This window comes from Notothenia rossii (assembly GCF_949606895.1).
Source record: "Notothenia rossii genome assembly, chromosome: 3".
Lineage (NCBI taxonomy): Eukaryota > Metazoa > Chordata > Actinopteri > Perciformes > Nototheniidae > Notothenia > Notothenia rossii.
The window spans coordinates 30301856-30322543 of NC_136901.1; the positions used below are offsets into that span (position 1 = coordinate 30301856).

Below are 20688 nucleotides of genomic sequence, written 5' to 3' on the forward strand. Positions count from 1 at the left end.
CACCATGTCACTTCTGTTGGCCTAACTTTGCCTCCCTTTCGTCTGCAGAGCTCCATCAAAGTTCCCTGGTCCTCTCCTCCCTTTCCTTCCCCTCTCCCTCCTTTTATCCATTCAGTCAGCTGGCAAAAAAACTCCTTTGGGGTCGAGGATGTCAAACAAGATTTTTTTTTTGTTCAGTCTGCAGTACAAGCAAATAAGAATCTGCAACCTCAGCTGTACAAGTTGTATTTGTGTGACGGATAAGAATACGGTGAATTCAAGTCTTCAAGAATAGCTCAGCTCCTTCATGGAATCAGTCTGCAGCGGACACGGAAGTGGAGGCTATAAATATCCTGAATAAATCCTCATCAGGAGGAAGCTGAATCTGAAATGCTCACCAGCTTTTTCTTTTGGTTAATGTTTCCAACTCACTGGGTGATGATTAGCATATTGAAATGCAAGTAGGAGTGTGTGCAGCTGTGCTGGGAGCAGATAAGGAGACGAGAGTGTGACCTATCAGTCACTTCCGAATTGCTTTATAATTACTGAGATGCACAGACTTAATATCCCTCTAAGAATAATGCAAAATCCCCCCCCCCCCCGCGCCTCAGTGTCGGTTGTGCATGTTAACACGGTGTAGCCTACTTCCTGCACAGGGGGTTGGGGGGTTACTGCTGCCTGTGGGAGAGAAGAAGAACTCAGATTGTGACACATTGGGGTTGTGTTGACTGTCGAGGTGAACTCCTCTTAACTTCTCACGGTTTTATCTGCTAAGATTTCTCATAATTTTAATTTATTTTGTATATTAAAACGCTAAATACAACACATTTATGTCTGCTACACTGAATCTGGAGACATTTAAAGGTAGGTTGAGAAATGTTTAGTAATCAAAGCTTTTACAGATGTGTTGACAGCAATAACAGTATAGATTCTATATTTTGTTTCCTCTAGCGCCACCTTGAGGTTGACATTTGTGGTTTATTCAACTTATGTAGCCCCCGCCGCCCCCCCTTTTTCCACTTAATAATAATAATGCATTTCATTTATAGAGCACTTTTCTAAGTCAAAGACACTTTACAGAGCACAAATGTATAAACACATAATTAAAACACTTAATACTCCAATTCATACTCCGGCAAAGTGGAAGCTCCCTCGAGACGGCGAAGCATAAGAATAACGTCATCATTTTAGTTTCAATGTGTCCAATACTGTAGTGTGTGTTCAATAATCTAGCATGTTATCTAAAAGCTGCATGTTATTCTGTTCGCTCTACTGTGATGAAATATGGATCTACTGCAACAGGTACTTTTGATCAGTCACACTTTTAGACTTTGAAGAATAACTCATTGAGATCAATGATGTGTGTGTTTACAGGCTGCAGACCCTAAAGTGATGCAGTGCATGCTGGGAGTGAGCCAGCTGTTTTTGTTGACTCTTATTCATCCCGACTGCTGTTGCTGCTGTAACTGATGAGTGAATCAAACGCATTGGAAAAGTGACTTCTTCCTGCTTTTTCAGCAACAGTTTCTCCTCTCCCTCTCAGCACTCGACTCTAATTGAAATGCAATATTTCCCAAAGAGGGGTGGCTATGTTCTTTAAAGAGACACGTTTCACTCATTGTGGGGGCCATGAATCCTGAGGCTGTATTCACAAAGCCTTCTCCGCCCCATTATCGTTTCCTGCTCGCGTTATTAGAACTCTGCCATTTGAAACTGGACCCTCATTGTTTGGCAGACTTTTTCCCGGGTCATTGTGCATTATGCAAACATAAATTAAAGGCCGTGCTGTACGGGAAGTAGACCTATTGTGATACGGCACTTCATTCATAATTTCCCTAATTGTATAAGTATGTGGAAACTGCTCCACAAAATGGAGCAATGACTATTATCAGGTTGATAACCAATAATTACTTACAAAGTCTGTGCTCATTAAGCAACTCCTGCAGAGACTCTGAGCTCCATATAGCCCTCCACAATCTCCTCCCCTCCGCCACAGGCCCCCCGCAGCTCCCCTCACAACCCCCTGCTTTTTATTCCATCTGTTTTCCAATCTCCTTCCATCTCTCCCCTTCTTTCTTCTTTCCCTGGCCTTCCGTTCTCTGAAAGATGAACCATCTCCTCTGCATCTCGTCTCATCTATCATCCTAACAGGGGCTGCACGGAAGAAAAAACAACAATTTACAGACGTGGAAACAGCCGCAGAGAGTGTTTGGATTGTTGCTAGTGAGCACAGCATGAGCAAATCCTTCTCAGTACGGTACACACACACACACACACACACACACACCAAACGAAAAAATAAAGATAGATGAACTCTAATTATGCACATTTTCAGGTTCATATTAGTATTTTGTCCCGCAAACAAAGGAATCCAAGGGAGGCGTTTCAGGCTGAGTGTGTGTGAGAGAGAAACTCACTTTGGACTTTAGCCTTTGCAGTCCATTAACATCCTTGTTAACACACTACAGGGAAAGCAAAACCACCTTTAAAGTTCCCTGATGACAAGATTAACAAAAGAATGAAAGTAATGAAAACTTTTAAATTCTTTATTACCTGAACAGTTTGTATATCACTACAGTAAACTGTGAGCTTGGACCAGTCCTTGACTTTCAACAAACTGTTAGAAATGTATGTTTTTGTTAGCTTTTATGCAGCAGCTGCTAACATGTCTTGGTTTCTGTCTCTTTTGACATGTGCTGTCCTTCTTGACATTTGAAACCAAGATTATTTTCTTACTTTAAGCTATTTCCCTTGAATATTGAAGTGTTCATTAGCAGCTACTGACTGACATTGAATCTGATATGATTTACCTGTTTGGCAGCAAGTTTCCTTCATTGAAAACAGCCTGTGTGCTGTGTGTTACCTCCCGGTCTGAAGTGGGAGAGCAGACTGCGGGAGGCCTCTGGTAACCACATGCTATCACAGCTCGGACTCCCACCCTCCCACCGCGACACGCTTACACTCATGCACTCCACAGGGGAAGTGAGAGCACAAACAGAAACATTTACCCTCCACTGCCACAAGTACACCTCCCTCTGCCCTCCCTCCTCCTCTCAGCTTCACATCTCCCTGTCTGCTCCTCCCACTGCTGTTTTCTGCACAGACTCTCCTCCTCTCAAAGCTTTCCCTAAAGCTTCCTCCCAGGCTGTCAATTCTGTTTCTGTTTATCTGTAAAACTCTCCTCCTCCTGTCTTTGTTTATCTGCACCTCTAACTCTCTCCTTAATCTTCACTTCATTGATGAAAGTCAGAAAAATCAGATCAGATTTGTCAGCTCAGGTCAGATTTGACCTGAAGACCCTCCTGTTGTCTTCGGCTCAAATCTGACCAATTTACTACTTTCATCAATCATAACTTTTTTGTTTTAGATTCAATTGCATTAAGGCTTTATGATATCCTTCACAGTAGACATTTGAACATATCAAACTGCTGATCATCACTCTCATAGAATTTTGGATGATTTAGTCAACTGTGGACTAAATCCACCCATGGTGTTCCCGATCAAAAATGACCATAAAGAAAAGGAATTAGTAACCATCCGGATCAGATAAAACACACACACACATGGGGGGATATACTCTAGATGTGTGTGTGTGTGTCCCCCCCCCATGTGCCCATCCCCCCACATGGATCACACCTGACACACACGGTTCAGTGTCTATTATTTGTATATTTACTGCAGTTGTTCATGTATACCAGTAGTCTGATACAATATGTACAGTTTGAAAGGGTGTTAAATTAAATGTGCTGATGATTAATGTTTTTTGTGTTAATGTAATAGCAGTTAAAACAGGACCGGTCAAATTTGACCGCGAACACCAAAGTAAGGGGGGGTTAAATAGGAGGGTTAAATGATGTCAGCTCAATCTCTTTTCTGAGTAAAGCATTGTTTACAAGTTTTATGAGGTAACAACTGGAAATGTTTATCCAAAATTTGGCATAGTATGTCGAATTTTCTGAAAAAACTACATAGCCTTACATACCCTTATATAAAATGTAATTGTTTTGATAAGGGTCCCCTCTCATATAAAATGTAACTTTTTCTAAAATGACAGAAAAATGTTTTTTACATTTCGAAAAAATGCACAAAAAAAACATGGTATTTTATGTTGAAATAAGGCACTGTATGGTGTGTAGAAACCATGTCGTTAAAAATGACAAGAAAGTCAGTATAGCATGTCAAAAAAATGCAAAAAACAAACATTGTACTTTGTCGAAATAAGCCGTTTCTATATGGTGTGTAGAAACCAGCTGTCTGTCGTTGAAAAAGTCTTAATATAGTATGTAGAAAGAAATTACAAAAAAGTCGAATAGTATGTCCAAAAAATTCAAAACAAAACATGGTATTTTATTTCGAAATAAGGCATGGTATGGTGTGTAGAAACCAGGCGTAGTATGTCATTAAGAGATGTAACTTTTTTGATAAGGGTCCCTCCTTATGTAAATGTTTAACATTTACAAGGGGTCCTTTTTTCTTTATTTATAAGGGTCCCCCCTCCCTTCATGCCCATTATGGAAAAACACAAGGAGGTTATGTAAAATGTTAATGTTTTGATAAGAGTCCCCCCTTATAAACTAATTTAACTTTTTTGACAAGGGTCCCCCCTTATGTTTTGATAAGGGTTATATATTAAATGTAACTTTTTTGATAAGTGTCCCTCCTTATGTAAAATTTAAATGTTTTACATTTACAAGGGGTCCTTTTATATTTATTTACAAGGGTCCCCCCTCCCTTCATGCCCATTATGGGAAAACCCAATATTCACAGCGGGCGGTGAATAATAAATGCAAGCACATGACATACAACACATTGGGCAAATGTTTTGATAAGGGTCCCCCCTTATATACAAATGTAACTTTTTTGATAAGGGTCTCCCCTTATATACAAATGTAATTTTTTATATAAGGGTCCCCTTATATAAAATTGGACTTTTTTGATAAGGGTCCCCCCTTAATATCAAATCTAACTTTTTTGATAAGGGTCCCCCCTTATGTAAAATGTAAATGTTTTACATTTACAAGGGGTCCTTTTATATTGATTTATAAGGGCTCCCCCTCCCTTCATGCCCAATATTCACAGCGGGCGGTAACCGCATAGCACTATGTTTTGATAAGGGTCCCCCCCATATGTAAAATGTAATTTTTTTATATAAGGATCCCCTTATATCAAATTGGACTCTTTTGATAAGGGTCCCCCCTTATGTAAAATGTTAATGTTTTGATAAGGGTCCCCCCTTATATACTAATGTAACTTTTTTGATAAGTGTCCCCCCTTATATCAAATTTAAATGTTTGATACATTTTTGACAAGGGTCCCCCATATTTTAAATGTAACTTTTTTGATAAGTTATGTACATTTTTGTATAAGGGTTAGGCTTAAGGTTCCCCTTATATACTAATTTGACTTTTTTGATTATGGTTCCCCTTAAGGAGGAAACAATTAAGTATATCTATATTATGAAGCAAATCGTGTATAAATACAACGCCATATGCATACATAAAATGTAACTGACACTGTAATCCCCATACCCCCATATTATTGTCCCGTCCTATTTGTGATGTGTGAGCCATGTACTTGTCCAAATGTTTTTGTCTTTGAAAAACATTGTATTTCATGTTGAAATAACGCACAGTATTGTGTGTAGAAACCACATGTTGATAAAAATGACAGAATTTTTTTTATAGTTGTTAGGGAATAATTTGCTTAGGTATTCAACCTTCGACCCAGTTCATTGCTTTCTCTCTTTACTGTCTCTTTTCCCATGGCATAGTTCTACGGCCTTGGGTATTGCTATCTCTCTTAAAGTGGACCTACAGTATCATGCTATATTTGAACAATATATTGTAGGGCCATACCTATATAAAGTATATAAATATATATATTTTTTCAAAATACCAAACAGATCCTGCATTTTAGCCATGCCTCATTTCGCTCTATTTGCTCTTTCCAGGCATGTTTTTGCAGGGACTGATTCTGTGACGTTGCTTTAATGCAAATGAGCTGCAGCTGACCACGCCCCCCTGCAGGAGAGGGGAGCGTGCTTTGAGATCAGCTACTGGGTTGTCAGAAGAGGGGGAGAAAAAGAGATCTCCGTACTCCGTGTTTTATTCTTATATGATTATATAAAGTCATTATTCATTTGTTTTAAAGCTCAATAAATAACAAAGAAGACCTTTGACCGGCACTTTTCTAATTTTGTCCGGAAGATTTAAACTTTAACGGACATGTTGACCGACGAAAAAAAATCTAACTGAAACTCGGCCGGATGGTCCCCTCGGAGAGGTGGGTGTTTGTCATCTGCTGGTGGATTAACCGGAGAGAATTACAGTGCTTGCCTCGACGGGGAGGGATTGCATTGAATTACAGCAGCAAACGCTTGCCTCGGGGAGGGAGAAAAAGAGCCACAGCAGAGAATAAACATAAGGGCAAACATGGCAACCATGCGCGGGAAGTCTCCTTCGCTGCTTTTGTGGCAGACTACAGCGCCACTTACAGGCCTGGCATATGTACTACAGCGTCTCCAGCGCTTTCGAGCGGCAATGGCCGGCCGTGGCCTAACCCCACATTCCCCTGATAGGTGGAGAGTTGGCCATATAGGCGGAGCTCCTCTTTCCTGACGTCAGAGAACTTTCAAATCTGTATCAATCTGTATCAGATCCGTTGCAGCCCCGTTTTTAGAGATTTGGGTATGGAGGAAAAGAGGTTGTGTTTTCTGACACTTGGTGAGTTCCCTGACACACCGGGGACACATATTCATGAATAAAAGACGTACAAACGTGCATTTTGCATGATAGGTCCCCTTTAAGGAGGAGCAGCTTGGGCGCATTGTTGTTACCAGTCTATGACAGAGCACAAGCCGCCATGAGGTAGTTTACTGTTCAGGGATGAAGGTTCCCTGGCGCACTTTCTTTTCTATGGACGAGAGCTCTAGTTAGATTCAGGGTCCATAATTGTTTAGTCTCACTGATAAAGAATGTTGATTATTACACTCCGAACTAGTTAAAACCTCGAGCTGCAGAAGAGTTCTTGAGAATTGGTTTGGCAACCGCTGTGTCAACTCGTGACATACCACCTGTCTTGTAACTCCAAATAAACCATCAGTGTTTTCCATCAAAGCTCCAGCTCTCCTCGTGTCTCTCTGAGTCCTGTTTCCAATTGCTTCAGAAGTTTCCCCCACACATGCAAGAAAACGACATAGTAGTATGTAGATATTTTCTGAAACACGAAATATGGAAAATAACGACACACTATGTTGAATCTTCCAAAAACAAGGCAAAGCATATATGTATGTTGAATCTTCCCTAAAAACAGCATACTAGTACATCGAAAATATGCAAAAAACAACATAGTATGTGTAAAATATGCCCAAAAAACAGCATAGTGTAGCTTGTCAAAAATAAGAAAAAAACCTGCAAATACAATTAAATGATAGCCTGAAATATATTTAGGAACAACATTTACAATCCGTTGTACACATAGAATAACAACTGAGGCCTGAAACGGTACATACTGTATGTACTGATTTCTCACTCATGCATTTAAATGGTGTTGTGTGCCAACAAAGATGTAGGCTACAAGCTGAGTGTCAAGCATCAGTATCGTGACTGAACTGGAGTAACTGTGGACGACAGGGAGATGCATGTGACTCTACTCGAGTGTCCTTTTTCCCTCTCAGCCCTGAGGATGTGACTGGCCTCCCTTCAAAGGAAGGAGCTGAAAAACAATAGTGTGTTTTGGTGGGCGTCATTCAACCAGGCAGTCACCAGTAAGGCAGGCGCTTTCTCCCACTCCACAGAACAGGTACTTTGAACGAGTTTCTACAAAGTGGAGATTTAATGCAACTTAAAGCCTCTGGGCCCTTTTAGAAATTTGGAGTCAACACACAAATACAGCCACGCTCAACTGGAAGACTTTCCATCCCTGCTCCTTCATGTGCTAATGTGGAGGTGGGTTTTCCCCTCCTGAATCCTCCCCACAACTCACTGCTTTTCTTTTCTGATAAACTAACTCCTAGATTTTCTTTTTCTATCCAAGGTCCATAGATTATAACCTTAGAGAAACACTGTTTTGGTCTCGTCAGTTTAGCTGGTTAACTTGAATGTGAGGCTTTACACACACATTGTGTTGCAATGCATGGTTGCATCTAACAACTTGCATCCATGCAAGTTGTTAGATGCTCCACTTAAAAGCTATACGTATATAATAATTTGACTTTTTAGTTGCAACACAATTTAGATTAAAAACCGGGTCTCCAAAGATAAGCTATTGATTGTAAATCAAGTCAAACCAACATCCAGCCAAATCATTGCACACTGTCACGGTCAGCTTAAAACATGGAACTTGCTCGCTGACCATTTTTTGCGAGCAAAATCTACGCTGAAACTTTACCGGAAGCCGTGACAGACAGAGCGAAAAACCGAGCTAGATTTGGCCGGCTATTGGTTTGACTTGATCTACAAATCAATTGCTTTTCCTTGGGTTCCTCGATGTTTAATCTGAATTGTATACATGGTTGTGCACAGTCTAATTTGAGCAGCTTGAATACTATGGATTTTTTTCTGAATTTGTGTGAAGTGAAAATCGGTCATTGAATATTCGAGCAATACAATTCGGAGGCCAAAAATCTGATACATCAAATTGAATGTCTTTTTAATTTCAAATTAGATGAAAAATATTTACTTTCATACACCTTCATAGAAGGGGATTTCTACGGTGGCCGACGCGCAGCAACTTTCCCATCAGGAGAATTAGCTCAGGCTATAGCAGAGCTAACAGTGATGCAGCTGGGAATAGAGTAATATAGGAGGCAGTCTGATCCTAAATGAGCCTATGCTACTCAATCTGTTCAATTAGGACAAGAATCAAGTATGATTATACCAAAATATGAAGTACTTTATTTGTGCTTATGATGAGCAGTTATTTAATACAGAAGTTACATTGGTGCTGTGAATGGATAAGGTCTGGTGCACCTCTTTTTGTATTGTTCCCGTGTCAACAAGCAAAGCCAACAAATTGTTTTGGTTCTCTCAATACTATTTAACTTCTCTAAGAGATATAATTTGTTATTTCTGATGATGTTAATCTGTAAAAAACAGTTGAAAATATGAAGTTATATTTTGAAAAGAGGCTTACTTACAGCTGCGGTTTTTAATAACACCAACTGGCATTTGCTAGAATAGTGCATTTGTTGAAGACTACTTTCATCTACATATTAATACACATTTGGTGAAAACATTTTTTAGATGCTAAAATAAACCGCTCATGTGCATCATGAAAAACAACGTGTGCAACAGCACGGCTCTATGCTAAGCTAAAGAGAGCATCTATTCATTGCTGGTTTGATTTTTCATGGGACAATTGAACAAATATTTAATATCACACACAATTTCTCCTTTTAGCGTTAAAGTGGCAATAGGCAGGGGTTTTGCTTTTTGTATCATTATTAAAGAACATTTTTGTTGCATAATGTGAAGGCTGCAGATTATGGATCACCTCAATTCTGTCTTTTGGTATAATCCCCCAGAAAAATAAATCTCCATGCAGGGAGTGAATTTTATTTTATGAGAAGATATGTATTGCTTTTTTCCTGATGGTCGGAATATGTCCCTAAGATTATTGCTGGTTTTATTTAACCTGCCATTTTAACTTGACAGAATTGAACCGATATAATGTCTGGTTACTTCCGGTTAAAGCTTAATTGCTAATAGCAGCTTTTGAATCAACTGTTACTAAGTTATAACCATTTTTCAAACGAGACACTAACTATTTTGATTAGCAATATGTGATTACGTTATGCAAAAAACATAATTGAGAATTTACAGCAAGCTTTGTTTGGTTTTTAAAAAGAAAACGTCAACAATGTTTTTATATATAATTACTCTCACTTCCTGAAAGGTAGACACAGGTCCGTACTGTAAGTTTAACCATGGGATGTTTAATAACATGTCCCATTTCAATTAGGAGAGCAACCAATTTAGCAAAAGCTCGCTAGATAGCTAAAGGTAGGTAGATAGCTGGATAGATCTATCCATCTATCCAGCTAGAAGGGGATTTTTACTCTCTCATAGATAGAGTGCGGTTTCTAGCAAAACACCTAACGTTCACGCTCGCTAAAAAGTTATCTTGTTTCTATAAATGTCAACACTGTGAACCTTTTTCTACCCTTCTGTCCACATCAGCTTCAGTATGCAGTCTGGCCGGCAGATATGCTTTGGTACCATAGACACTACAGAGTTATCCAAATTGTATACCATTTGGGGCCATTTCCGTATGTCATCTGACAGTCACTAACAGAGGATTGATGCTGTAAAACCATCCGATCACCGCAGTGTAGCTGTAAATTATCTCAACTTAAATTCATTTTTTACAATGCTGCTAAACCGGAATAGCAGTTAAGACATCTAATTTTGAACAGGAAGTGGGGAAAGGGGAGGGAATACATCAAATGGTTATTGGTGGCAATGTAATTGGGCCTTGCAATAAATGTAGCTTCACATCATTTATGTAATTATTTACATTGTAATCTTGTAATTGTCAACCCACAGGAGGATTTTACTGTTTTTGATTAATAAATGCTCTATTCTAATACAATGTAAAGCTGTAACAATGAATGAAACCTGATCATCATATTCTAACTACAGCGAGCTTGTTGGAAGAATACATTTTCTGACAGCACTGATGTCAGCGGGGACTCTGGACTGTCACGGTGGGCTAGCCGGGGGGGGGCTACATCCATGCAGGCCGAGGGTCACAGTTCACTGTGGACGCCCCGCTGCTTCAGCACCGGCTGACAGGCCACAGGAGTCTGGAAGTCTATGATGTACTGGCATTTGCTAGGCTCCTTCACCCCGCACAGCGCTGTCTCTGTGCCGCATGTCAGTGTGACCTAGAAAGCAGAGAGGAGGAACGGTGAGGAGGTGAAGGAGAGGAGCCGGGTTCATCTGCTGATGGAGAAGAAGAGACTAGCTCTCTGAGATTCAGATCACACTGCAGCTGGTTCAGAGCAAGAAAGAAAAATATTGCAAGAGAGGGAAAGAGGTAAATGTCAGAGAAATCAACAGAAGAAGACAGACAGGAAGTCAAAACTAAAGGGAACAGCAAAAGAAGACAGACAAGAAGTCAACACTAAAGGGAACAGCAAAAGAAGACAGACAGGAAGTCAACACTAAAGGGAACAGCAAAAGAAGACAGACAGGAAGTCAAACAGCAAAAGAAGACAGACAGGAAGTCAACACTGGAGGGAAGAGCAGAAGGAGACAAACACTGGAGGGAAGAGCAGAAGGAGACAGACAGGAAGTAAGAGTGTTTAGCCGTGTAATAAGTGGGATACTGTTCACCGACATGGTGATGCATGTTTCTTGGTCTAAGTTTCTTTTGGCAAACAAAAATCTGACCTATATTTTGGAAACTGTTGGTTGGTTTATATCTGTAGCTACAATAAGTGCAGCTCGTAGCCCAGCACTTTGAATTTAATTAATAAGTGAAGCAGTTCACTTCCCCCTCCCTATAGACTCTTTGCTGCATGCTACTTTAATTTGGATTACCTCAGTGAAACAATACCTCAGCCGGAGAGTAAAGAGAGGAGAGCGCTCACCGCGGCACTACCCAGAGACGAGTTCAGCTTCTCAAATATAATGAGCGCCGACTTCTGACGAGACTTCATTTATGCCGCCTGCTCTCGGTGAGGAGGTCGTATCAAAGGAATTCATTTGAGTCTTTTCAAAGGGGGCCCAGGATGGCATGAGTACATATATTTGCAAACGACATTTATTAGACTGTGATTTGTGCAGAGGGGGCCAGGCACAGGAAATAAGATGATTACATTGATACAATTCTGACACAAAATGTAAATGGGTCTCATAAAAGTGTCTGTAAGATGAGGCAATACCGGAGAAATAAAGAACAGAAGTAGAGAGAGCAAGTGGAGCAGCATTAAACCAATGAGGACTGAGATGTCAGCTCCCATCACCGGGCCCTGAACACAACATCTCACTGCCAGGATGCTGAGTGGGAACAAATCCACATGTGGAAAACACACAGCTGATCTGTCTCTGTCCACCCCACATATATCTGAAAAGGGAGGAGTGTACATAAAGACTTGTCATTGATTTATACCCAGTAAGGTTTCTTTGTCCAGGACCAAGTTGTTATAAACTCTCTGTATGTACCGTAGTGGAAAAGAGGCAAAAACCCCTCTGGATTCTAGCTCTAGCCTTCACAAAAACCTATTCAACACACTCCAGGGAAGGGAACGCCACCAAAACTGAAAAAGGCCGCTTTAAGTTTTCCCTTAAGCATAGCTACAGGGTGATTATTTTCTTAAGAAAACATACTCATATCAGTCTCTTAAAAGTGAAATAATGTTTGGACCATGAGACATGGTTGAAATGATGTCGATTTAAGGCTAGGGGGAGATCACAAGATGCATTTTTAGGACATATTCAAAGAAGCTACACTGACTGAAAAAAGGGAGGACTACACACTATATCACTGATAATGGTCAAACTGGATCCATACAACAAGCCTGTTAATACATCTCTAAATGGCAGTACAAGTTCTCCTATGACAAGTGTGTAATGTTCGGTAAGAGTCCGTTCACATGCAGCATTTATAACATTGCACTAAAAACTCAAGGCGTGTCAATCAAGCATTTTGCTAAACGATCAAAACCATTACTTTAGAGTGTTTTTTTTTTATCTGTTTTTTAAATATTTTCCATGTAACAGCAGTGTTTCCTTTAGAAAATATTCTCATATTAACCATAATGAGTTTAAATCCTAATGAGGTCTGCAGCACATATTTATTGAGCTCTGATGAAGGACTTTGTTTCCATCTGTCAGTCAGTGTGTATGTTCCACTTGTGTATCTCTTACTTTGTTTATCCCCGAGTGTGTGTGCAGCGCTTACTGTAGTACTGCGGGAGCCTCCTTGCCAGCAGGGTTCTCCGTTCTCATACACCATCTGACTGTACGGGTTCTTCGGAGTCCCCGCCCACATCCCCCACCTCCTGAGAGACACACAGCAGGAACACAGGGTCAGGCTCTATTTTCATGAAGTGGAAACAAAGTATTTTATCAGCAGCTGAGCACAGAAAAAGTTTTTCTGGTTATTAAAAAAAACACAAAGACCTGGCAGCGCGTCCAGCCTGGCACCATGCTCAACAATGGAGGGGAATTATTAAGTAGTCAGAGTTAATGTGTGTGCAGCACCACACGACGGAAGGCAAGTGAAGCCGAGCCACAGAGGCCGATCTGCAGCTCATTACGCTCTCACCAAACATTTCCCAGAGAGGCAGAGCAGAGTGCCAGCGCTGTGTCCGGACGTTATATTCTGTCAGCTCCTCTACAGTTATATATCTACAGTTTGGTCTGACAGATGCCATGTGACCAAGCTTTCTCCACATAACTTCAGTTGAACTTTAGCAGCTTCTCGGACGTGCTGCTGCTGACGACTGATTCAGTAAAACAGTGTAATCCTGTTTGAGGGGAAATCGTTCTGCATGTGGTCGATTGGAGATTTTACTGATGTCCTGCCCTACAGTACATAGACTCACAACTGTCTGCACCGGAGGAGAAATAATACAATCAATATTTTCACTTTGAGCAAGCACGGGATCTGAAGCCTTTTCCAAATGGTTTGCCAAAACTCTGTAAATGCTTTTGCAAAAATGCTAATAATCAAATGTACTGTTCTAAGAACTGTCTCGGGTGCACAAACTTTTCCTTGAGAGATTACAGATCTTTGATTTCAGTGTCAATATATGATATTTTTGGGGGGATTTAAATACATCTCAGCAGTTGTATATTTGATATTGCTGCTGATATGGTGACTTTAGAAATAAGTTATGAATGGTGCAAAACATAGGGAGAATAAAGGCGGAGGGAAGAGAAATACCAACAAACATAACATTTATTTCCCCTTTTTTTTTAAATCCACTCTGATTTCAGCGAGGTGCTCCTTCTCCTTGCTGCTGTGATTGGGTTTTAGCACTTTGTTAGTGGCAGAGGCCCTCGATGGATTCCTGTCAGAGCTGCAGGAGTTGACAATTGATCCCCTGTTCATCACCTTCCTGCACTAAATATGTGATACAGCCCTCAACAGACTTGTGCACAGGTCCTTATTTACAACTCTGAAAAGCATCCTTAATGCCCTATTTCATGCATTAACACTATGATATGTTGCTTTGATCCTGTGTCTATAGCACAACCTAAATGTGCAGAAAACAGCCCCCTGGCTCCATGATTAGTTCTTTTTTCATGCAGTTTATCTCAGTTTGGCTCGAAGGTACGTGATGCTCAGCTGCACTTTAGATGCGAGCACAAAGTGACGGCCCCGCTCAACTTTCCGGTGAAAACTGAGAATCTGCACCAAGCTGAAAATAGAATATCATCATGCCTAAAAGCTTCTGTGTCGTGTATTGTACGTCAAACTACAAAAAGTTCAAAAGCTGCGATTTCCTTCCTCAGTAGCATCAGGCCTCTACAGAGATAGGGCGAGACGGTAACTAAAGAGACTCGATCAGTCAATACATGTACGTCTGTGCTAAACACTTCCTCACAGCTAATGATGCTTATGAGGCTATATCAAAGTAAACATTAGTAATGATAAAAGTAAAAGCAGTGAATGTAGAGGCTGCATTGAAATATAAAACACTAACAAGCCAAGGAAATACCAGTTTAAGTGTTAGCCTGCCACTGGACATCGATCCACCAGTCTATAGCTTTTAATGTAACGACAGCCAGTCATCAATCTCTAATCACATCAGTTTACTTGACTGGCCATCGTAATTGGGCTCCTTATAGATCAAATGTATACATTAATTATTATGATGCGATAAGTGAAAACCTCAGAATCTACATTTACTGCCAAGTCACATGACAGTCAATGTGTTGCTCTCATGTCAAATCACAAAAAGTAAACTACATTTTAAAGTAACTTGCACAAAAACATCTCCCCATTTGTCTCTCTAAGGTGTCGTTATGGTTGCCTCAATGCATTCTCTTAGTCTAACATCCAGGTGACAGATTCTGTTCTCATTTGACCCAGATTCTATTAGTTTGGTCTGGGAGGCAGGTAAAGTGCATCTTATCTTATCCATTTCTCACCACATGCAGACTTCCTGTAATGACTAATGATGGATGCTCCTTTTAAAGGCTTTAAACCTGCAGATATCTGGCTCACAATGTAATCTGTCTGGCCTTCCATCACAGATAGACCTGCTGTTATCCAAGCATTTGCATTGCATTGTGGGTGAGATAGTGACTGCACACATTACAGAGCCAATCTCATTAAATATTTTCTGAATTACTCTGTAAGATTTCTATTGACACAGAAATAGAGTTGTGATTAAATTAGCTGCAGACCATCACATGCACACTAAACAAAGAGTCATGCTATATTTTTTGAACACATAAAATACTTTTTGGGGGTGTTATGATGATATTGCTCAAATACAATATCTTGTATTGTTGAACTCATTTCTATAATCTGATGCTTATTGTGATTAATTAGCATTAGAAAGCAGATTAGCTTCTCATGATGAAGGCTGCAGCTGATTTAAGCCGCTTTTATTTCTTTTAAGTGATGCCAGTGATTCTGTTTTAAACTCAATCAGAGCATTAATCCGAGTTATAAATCCCCACGATCCACGGATAATCTCACCCCCCTCCTCGTATATACATACAAATCAACCTCTCAGAAGCTATTATCATTATACACTCTGCTTTTTAAACTCCTGCAGGTACTGGGGGGGGGGGGGGGCTTCACTGAACCGCATGAAGCTGAGAACACAATGCAGGCATGGCCAGCAGAACACTGAAGCCCCGGCCCCACGAGGACGCATACGGCTAAACGCATAGGATTAACGCAAACGCAATCGCAAAAAAGCTTCCGTCCACACGCAATGTTCACCGGATGTTGTCTGTCCACACGAGACAGCTCCGTTTGGCTCCAACCGCTGGAGAAACTGCAGTACATATGCAGGAGCCTGTACGTGGCGCTGTAACTTCCTCCACAAAAGCAGCGAAGAAGCATGGTTATCATGGTTGCCCTTCTGTTTATTCTCCGCGGTGGGGGCCGAGGGAACCGGGCAGAGTTTTTCGCCAGTCAACGTGTATTAAAGTTTTAATCTTCTGGACAAAATAATAAAAGTGCCGGTCAAAGGTCTTCTTTGTTATTTATTGAGCTTTCAAACAAATGAATAACGAATCCTTATGTCTATATAATATAATCATAAAATACACGGAGCCTCTCTTTTTCCTCCCTCTCATGCAGCAGCTGATCCAGTAATGAGTGACCCGACAGTAAAAATAAACATATTTATAACTAGTTTAGGTAGTTTGAGAGGTAATTAAAATAGCAAAGGGTGATGATCTGATTTGAAGTGTGTGTTTTGCTCCGTTCACCGCTGCATCACAGCCGGAGGAGCTGCAGGTGTGCAGAGCTGCCTGTCTCCGTCCTGTCAGATTAGACTTCACTCGCGTTATGTCCATATCGAGAGAAAGATAAATAATCTGAATTCAGTGTGCAGTTTACTTTGACGCGGGGGTGAGCAGCAGAGGCGGGGAGAGGCGGGGCTATTGCGTCATCATTATCAGAAAATGATCGTATAGGGCGCACACCCGGAGCCGTTGGACCCCCCAGAGCGTTGCGTATGCCGTTCTATCCACCTTGGGACCCGTTATCGTTTCCGCAGTTGTTTACTGTCATATTCGGTCGTCCTCGTGTGGTCGAACGCTCTATATGACACTAAACAGTAACGCAAACGACCGTTTTCGTCCTCGTGGGGCCGGGGCCCTGAATATACATTTGCCTTCAGTGTTTTCTCAGCAGACATTAGAGAGCTGACTCCACTTCACATGCACATGAGGAAGCTGCCTGCAACCATTCATGCATTGAAGGATGTTTGCATACATGTGCGCTCAATACCAAAATAAACCTTTCTACTGTCTACACACTTTATGGAAGAAAAGCATCTGTGAAAGATTTATAAAGCCAAACGTTGCATCTATTAGTTTGTTCTTTTTATTTCAGTTATATTGTATTATTTACTTTATTTGTAGTATTTGTATATAGTTTTCCCTAAAGATTCAATGTTGACAGATAATATATTCATCTTATAATATTTTTCAAATATTTCTTTCCTTGAATAAGTAATAAAATATAATGTATTTATTATTATCATTCTTATGTATACAGTTATTAGTATAGGTTTCCCTGAATATTAAATGTTAAGGGATGCATTTTATTGAATTGAATTTATTGAATGAAATATTGTTTTTGTATATATGACTATATATCTTTTCAGATTTTAAAACACATGAAAACAAATGTTTTTGGACACTTTTTACATGTATAGGCCCATTATTAGTGTGAATCAATGACGACAGTGAGGCCATTTCACAAGGCGCTAAATCAAACTGCAGTTGAACACTTCATATTTCACTGCCACACATCTGTATTCAGCTAACAGCTCACTGCCTCATTAACAACCACACGTTACCACGGCAACCTAGCAGAAAGGCCATCAGGGGTTCACAGTGTCAGACCCCCCCCCACACACACACAACCACACACTTTAACACACTTACTAGAGTCATTATCGCCACCCTACCTTCAGTTAAATATAAAAGATAAAGCCCCTCCCCCTACTCTCTAATGGCTACCCCCTGTTAGTGAGGGTGTTATATAAATATAAACATGTAAATATATATATTATACTCCACATGCCATCACACACACAGTGTAGTGAACATGCAGGATATACCTTGAAAGTATTTTTCAAGGGGTATTTGTGAGAAGTTGCTGCAGTGTCTCATTTGTAATCTGCTCATGTTACAGTATTATTACAGTATTACTCTCACAGATCCCTCTGCGACTGATGGGAAATAATTTTTTTTATTATAATCCCATCGAGATAATTAGCCACAGCACTTTTCTTCTATCTAAACATGAAACAGTGATTAATCTTAAGAAGGAGGAGGTAGGGAGGGAGGGAGGGGGACCAACAGAAACTCTTACTCTCTTTATGCTGTCTCTCATGAGGAATGGATTGTTATTGATCAAATGAACATGTTTCCATAAGAGCACAGAAAAGAGTGTGTGATGTTGGAGAAAACCCTCGGAGGAGTGACAGCCTGCAGCCATCACTGCTGCTCTCTACACCAGTGCATTCTGGGAAAACGACTGGGGACAACACTGCTTATATACAATACAAAATAAAAATGTCTCATAAATAATAGCTACAGTGTAAATTGTAGGTTGCCTAGTGTTATGTTGCGAGGCTAGCTCTGATGAATGAAGCAGTTACATGGAGATGTGTTTTGAATACTGACAAAATGAAGCTATGGAAGCTTCCTCTTTCCCTTCCTCTTTCCCTTCCTCTTCCTCCTCCTCTTCCTCCTCCTCTTCCTCCTCCTCCTTCCTCTCCTCCTCCTTTTTTAGTCTGTCTCATTAATCTTGTTGTCTGCAGGAATTATTATGCCACTTTTATCCCTGGATATGTTCTAGCTCATGCTGCCGCCTCCTCCTCCTCCTCCTCCTCCTCCTCCTCTCTGTGGGGGTGGGACAACGACAAACAGTTTGACCCTGCACAGCAGGAGGTCGAGCTCCTTGAACTTTACGAGGAGACACATGTGGACCCCTGATCCCAAGCTCGTGGCTGCCCGATTTCCCCGGGGTCCCAAAAATAAAAGCTATTAGACGACCCTTCACCTTAACCACCTGCTCCTCAGTTTCTTAGTCTAAAAGTAGTGTGTGACTTTCAGCGATTCAATTTCAAGGGTAGAGTGAGGTAGAAAGACTTTGTGTGCACCACAAAGCATGTTTTAAACTGAAGCCTAACATATCTTCTAAACAATATTTAACTAAGATACATTTTTATTTTACCAACACCCTAACACGGTCTGTCAACAGGCAGTAATTAACTTAGAGCTCAGGCCATTTCCTGCTAACAACCACAGCATGTACAAAAAGCCCTCAGCAGTAAGAACCTCTCACTAGCAGCAGAGCATGGGAAATATTAATGTGAAAACTGTAAGCTTAGCATAAACAGCTGCTAACAGCAGGCAGTGAGGTTAAACTAATATGGGATGTCATCTTTCTAATTTGTCAAGCCAGTGTAGGAAATGCAATAAATAACTAATAAAGGACATTATGTATCAACAAATGGTTTCACATTTGCACATTATTCCAAGTATGAAACAAAATCCATGTTATAGGCAGGGATTAAAAGAAAGAAAAAAACAAAGAATCATAATACGAATATTAATTAATTAATTATTGTCAGCGCCAGTTTTTGAAGAGAAAAATAATTTCCAAATATAATACAAATATATTTTATGTTTATTAGAGCCAAAACCACTGCCTTTTACTTCTTTAACCAACAACTTAAATATGTAATAATAATAATAATAATATGTATTTGTACTGTATGGGTTTGATATCATTTATAGCTAAAAATTATTTACAACAGCTGTGGAGTGGATATTTCAGTCATTCATTATATTTACAGTGTAATGTAGGTACACCAAATGTCATAAAAATACGGCAAGTTGCTCTGCTACCGCGCTGACAAACGAAAACAATAACCAAGAAACCAAGCTGAAAACAGCCTGCCTGGCAAAAGTTACAATTGGGAGAAAATTATGAAAACCTTGAACCACAACAACAACAAGAACCTACATCTCAGACTGTATCTGAAGGAATATTTGCTCATCAACAAACCTCAGAAATGGCTGCCGACGCACTCTACAAGCTTCTTATTCACCATAAGCTCAAAAACACGTTGGAAACGCACGTGACAAAGAGAAATCAATGCATGCATGCTCTGTAAGCGATGTTTCTTCCTCAGTCAATGCTGTGTTATATATGAACATAAGCACAGGAACTGATTTACATGTGTGTTTGTGCAGCTCTGCATGTGGAGGACATTATGAAGATGGACGACGCTGTCGTGGTGCCACAGTGTCGCTATGCAAGCATTTTCCTCCACTCCATTATCATTACGGCAGCGCGTGCTATTGTTGCAGAGGCCATTTCAGGAAGCGGCGCGAGCAGAGAGCTAAATGGGAAACAGAGACGCTGGAATCAGGAGGTGAATTTGAGGCGTATAATATCTACATTTACACATAATTGGGAGCATACAGTATGACTGCTAGGCCTTATGACATCTCTATGGCTGTGTGTGGCCACAATAGGAAGTGATGTATTGTTCCATATGAGCATTCGGAAACTTAATGCTGCAGAACCACGCATGCAGGAAACGCTGAGGGAACAATTTGAACTTTTATGAGCCTTGACACACTTAACAAACTGACGTTGTAATCAAAATTCAGCAACATTAATACTGCACCGACACACTACGAGCCAGTATTAAGAATGTTTCTGCTCTAGTCTCTGCACATGCTGTCCTTTAGCAGGAGGAGCGGGTGTGATAAATGCTGCTGTTTAAATCCCCCCCCCCCACCTCCCTCCATGCAGATTGATATCAGGAGGACGGATGCCTCCTGCTGACTGATGGTCTGTCAGGATAAAAAATGAACTTTAGTCCCCTCCATATATACCTCCACAGACACAGTGCCGCGCCGCTTGCTACACCCACAACATACCAACGAGGTGTCTGCATGTGATTCATGTTACATTAAATCATCTCTGAGCACATCGACAATATTTTCTGTTGTGTTCAGTCGTGTCTCTAACACTTCACGAGGA

General features: G+C 40.5%; 1 protein-coding gene across 2 annotated transcripts in view; it reads right to left on the bottom strand.

Moving 5' to 3' along the window:
• Positions 1-8845: 8845 nt before the first annotated feature.
• The window catches only part of LOC307032782 (glucosidase 2 subunit beta-like), a 57218-nt gene continuing 45375 nt past the window's right edge, over positions 8846-20688 (bottom strand). Inside the window, exons 14-15 of one of the 2 annotated variants that reach the window (XM_079671033.1) lie at positions 12886-12985; positions 8846-10864 (exon numbers count right to left, since the gene is read on the bottom strand). In XM_079671033.1, the coding sequence (XP_079527159.1) occupies positions 10727-10864; positions 12886-12985 (238 nt within the window). In that variant the 3' untranslated portion in view covers positions 8846-10726. Of the gene's footprint in view, positions 10865-12885; positions 12986-19873; positions 20039-20688 lie in introns of those variants that run through there. The other variant, XR_013806374.1, reaches the window with a different exon arrangement.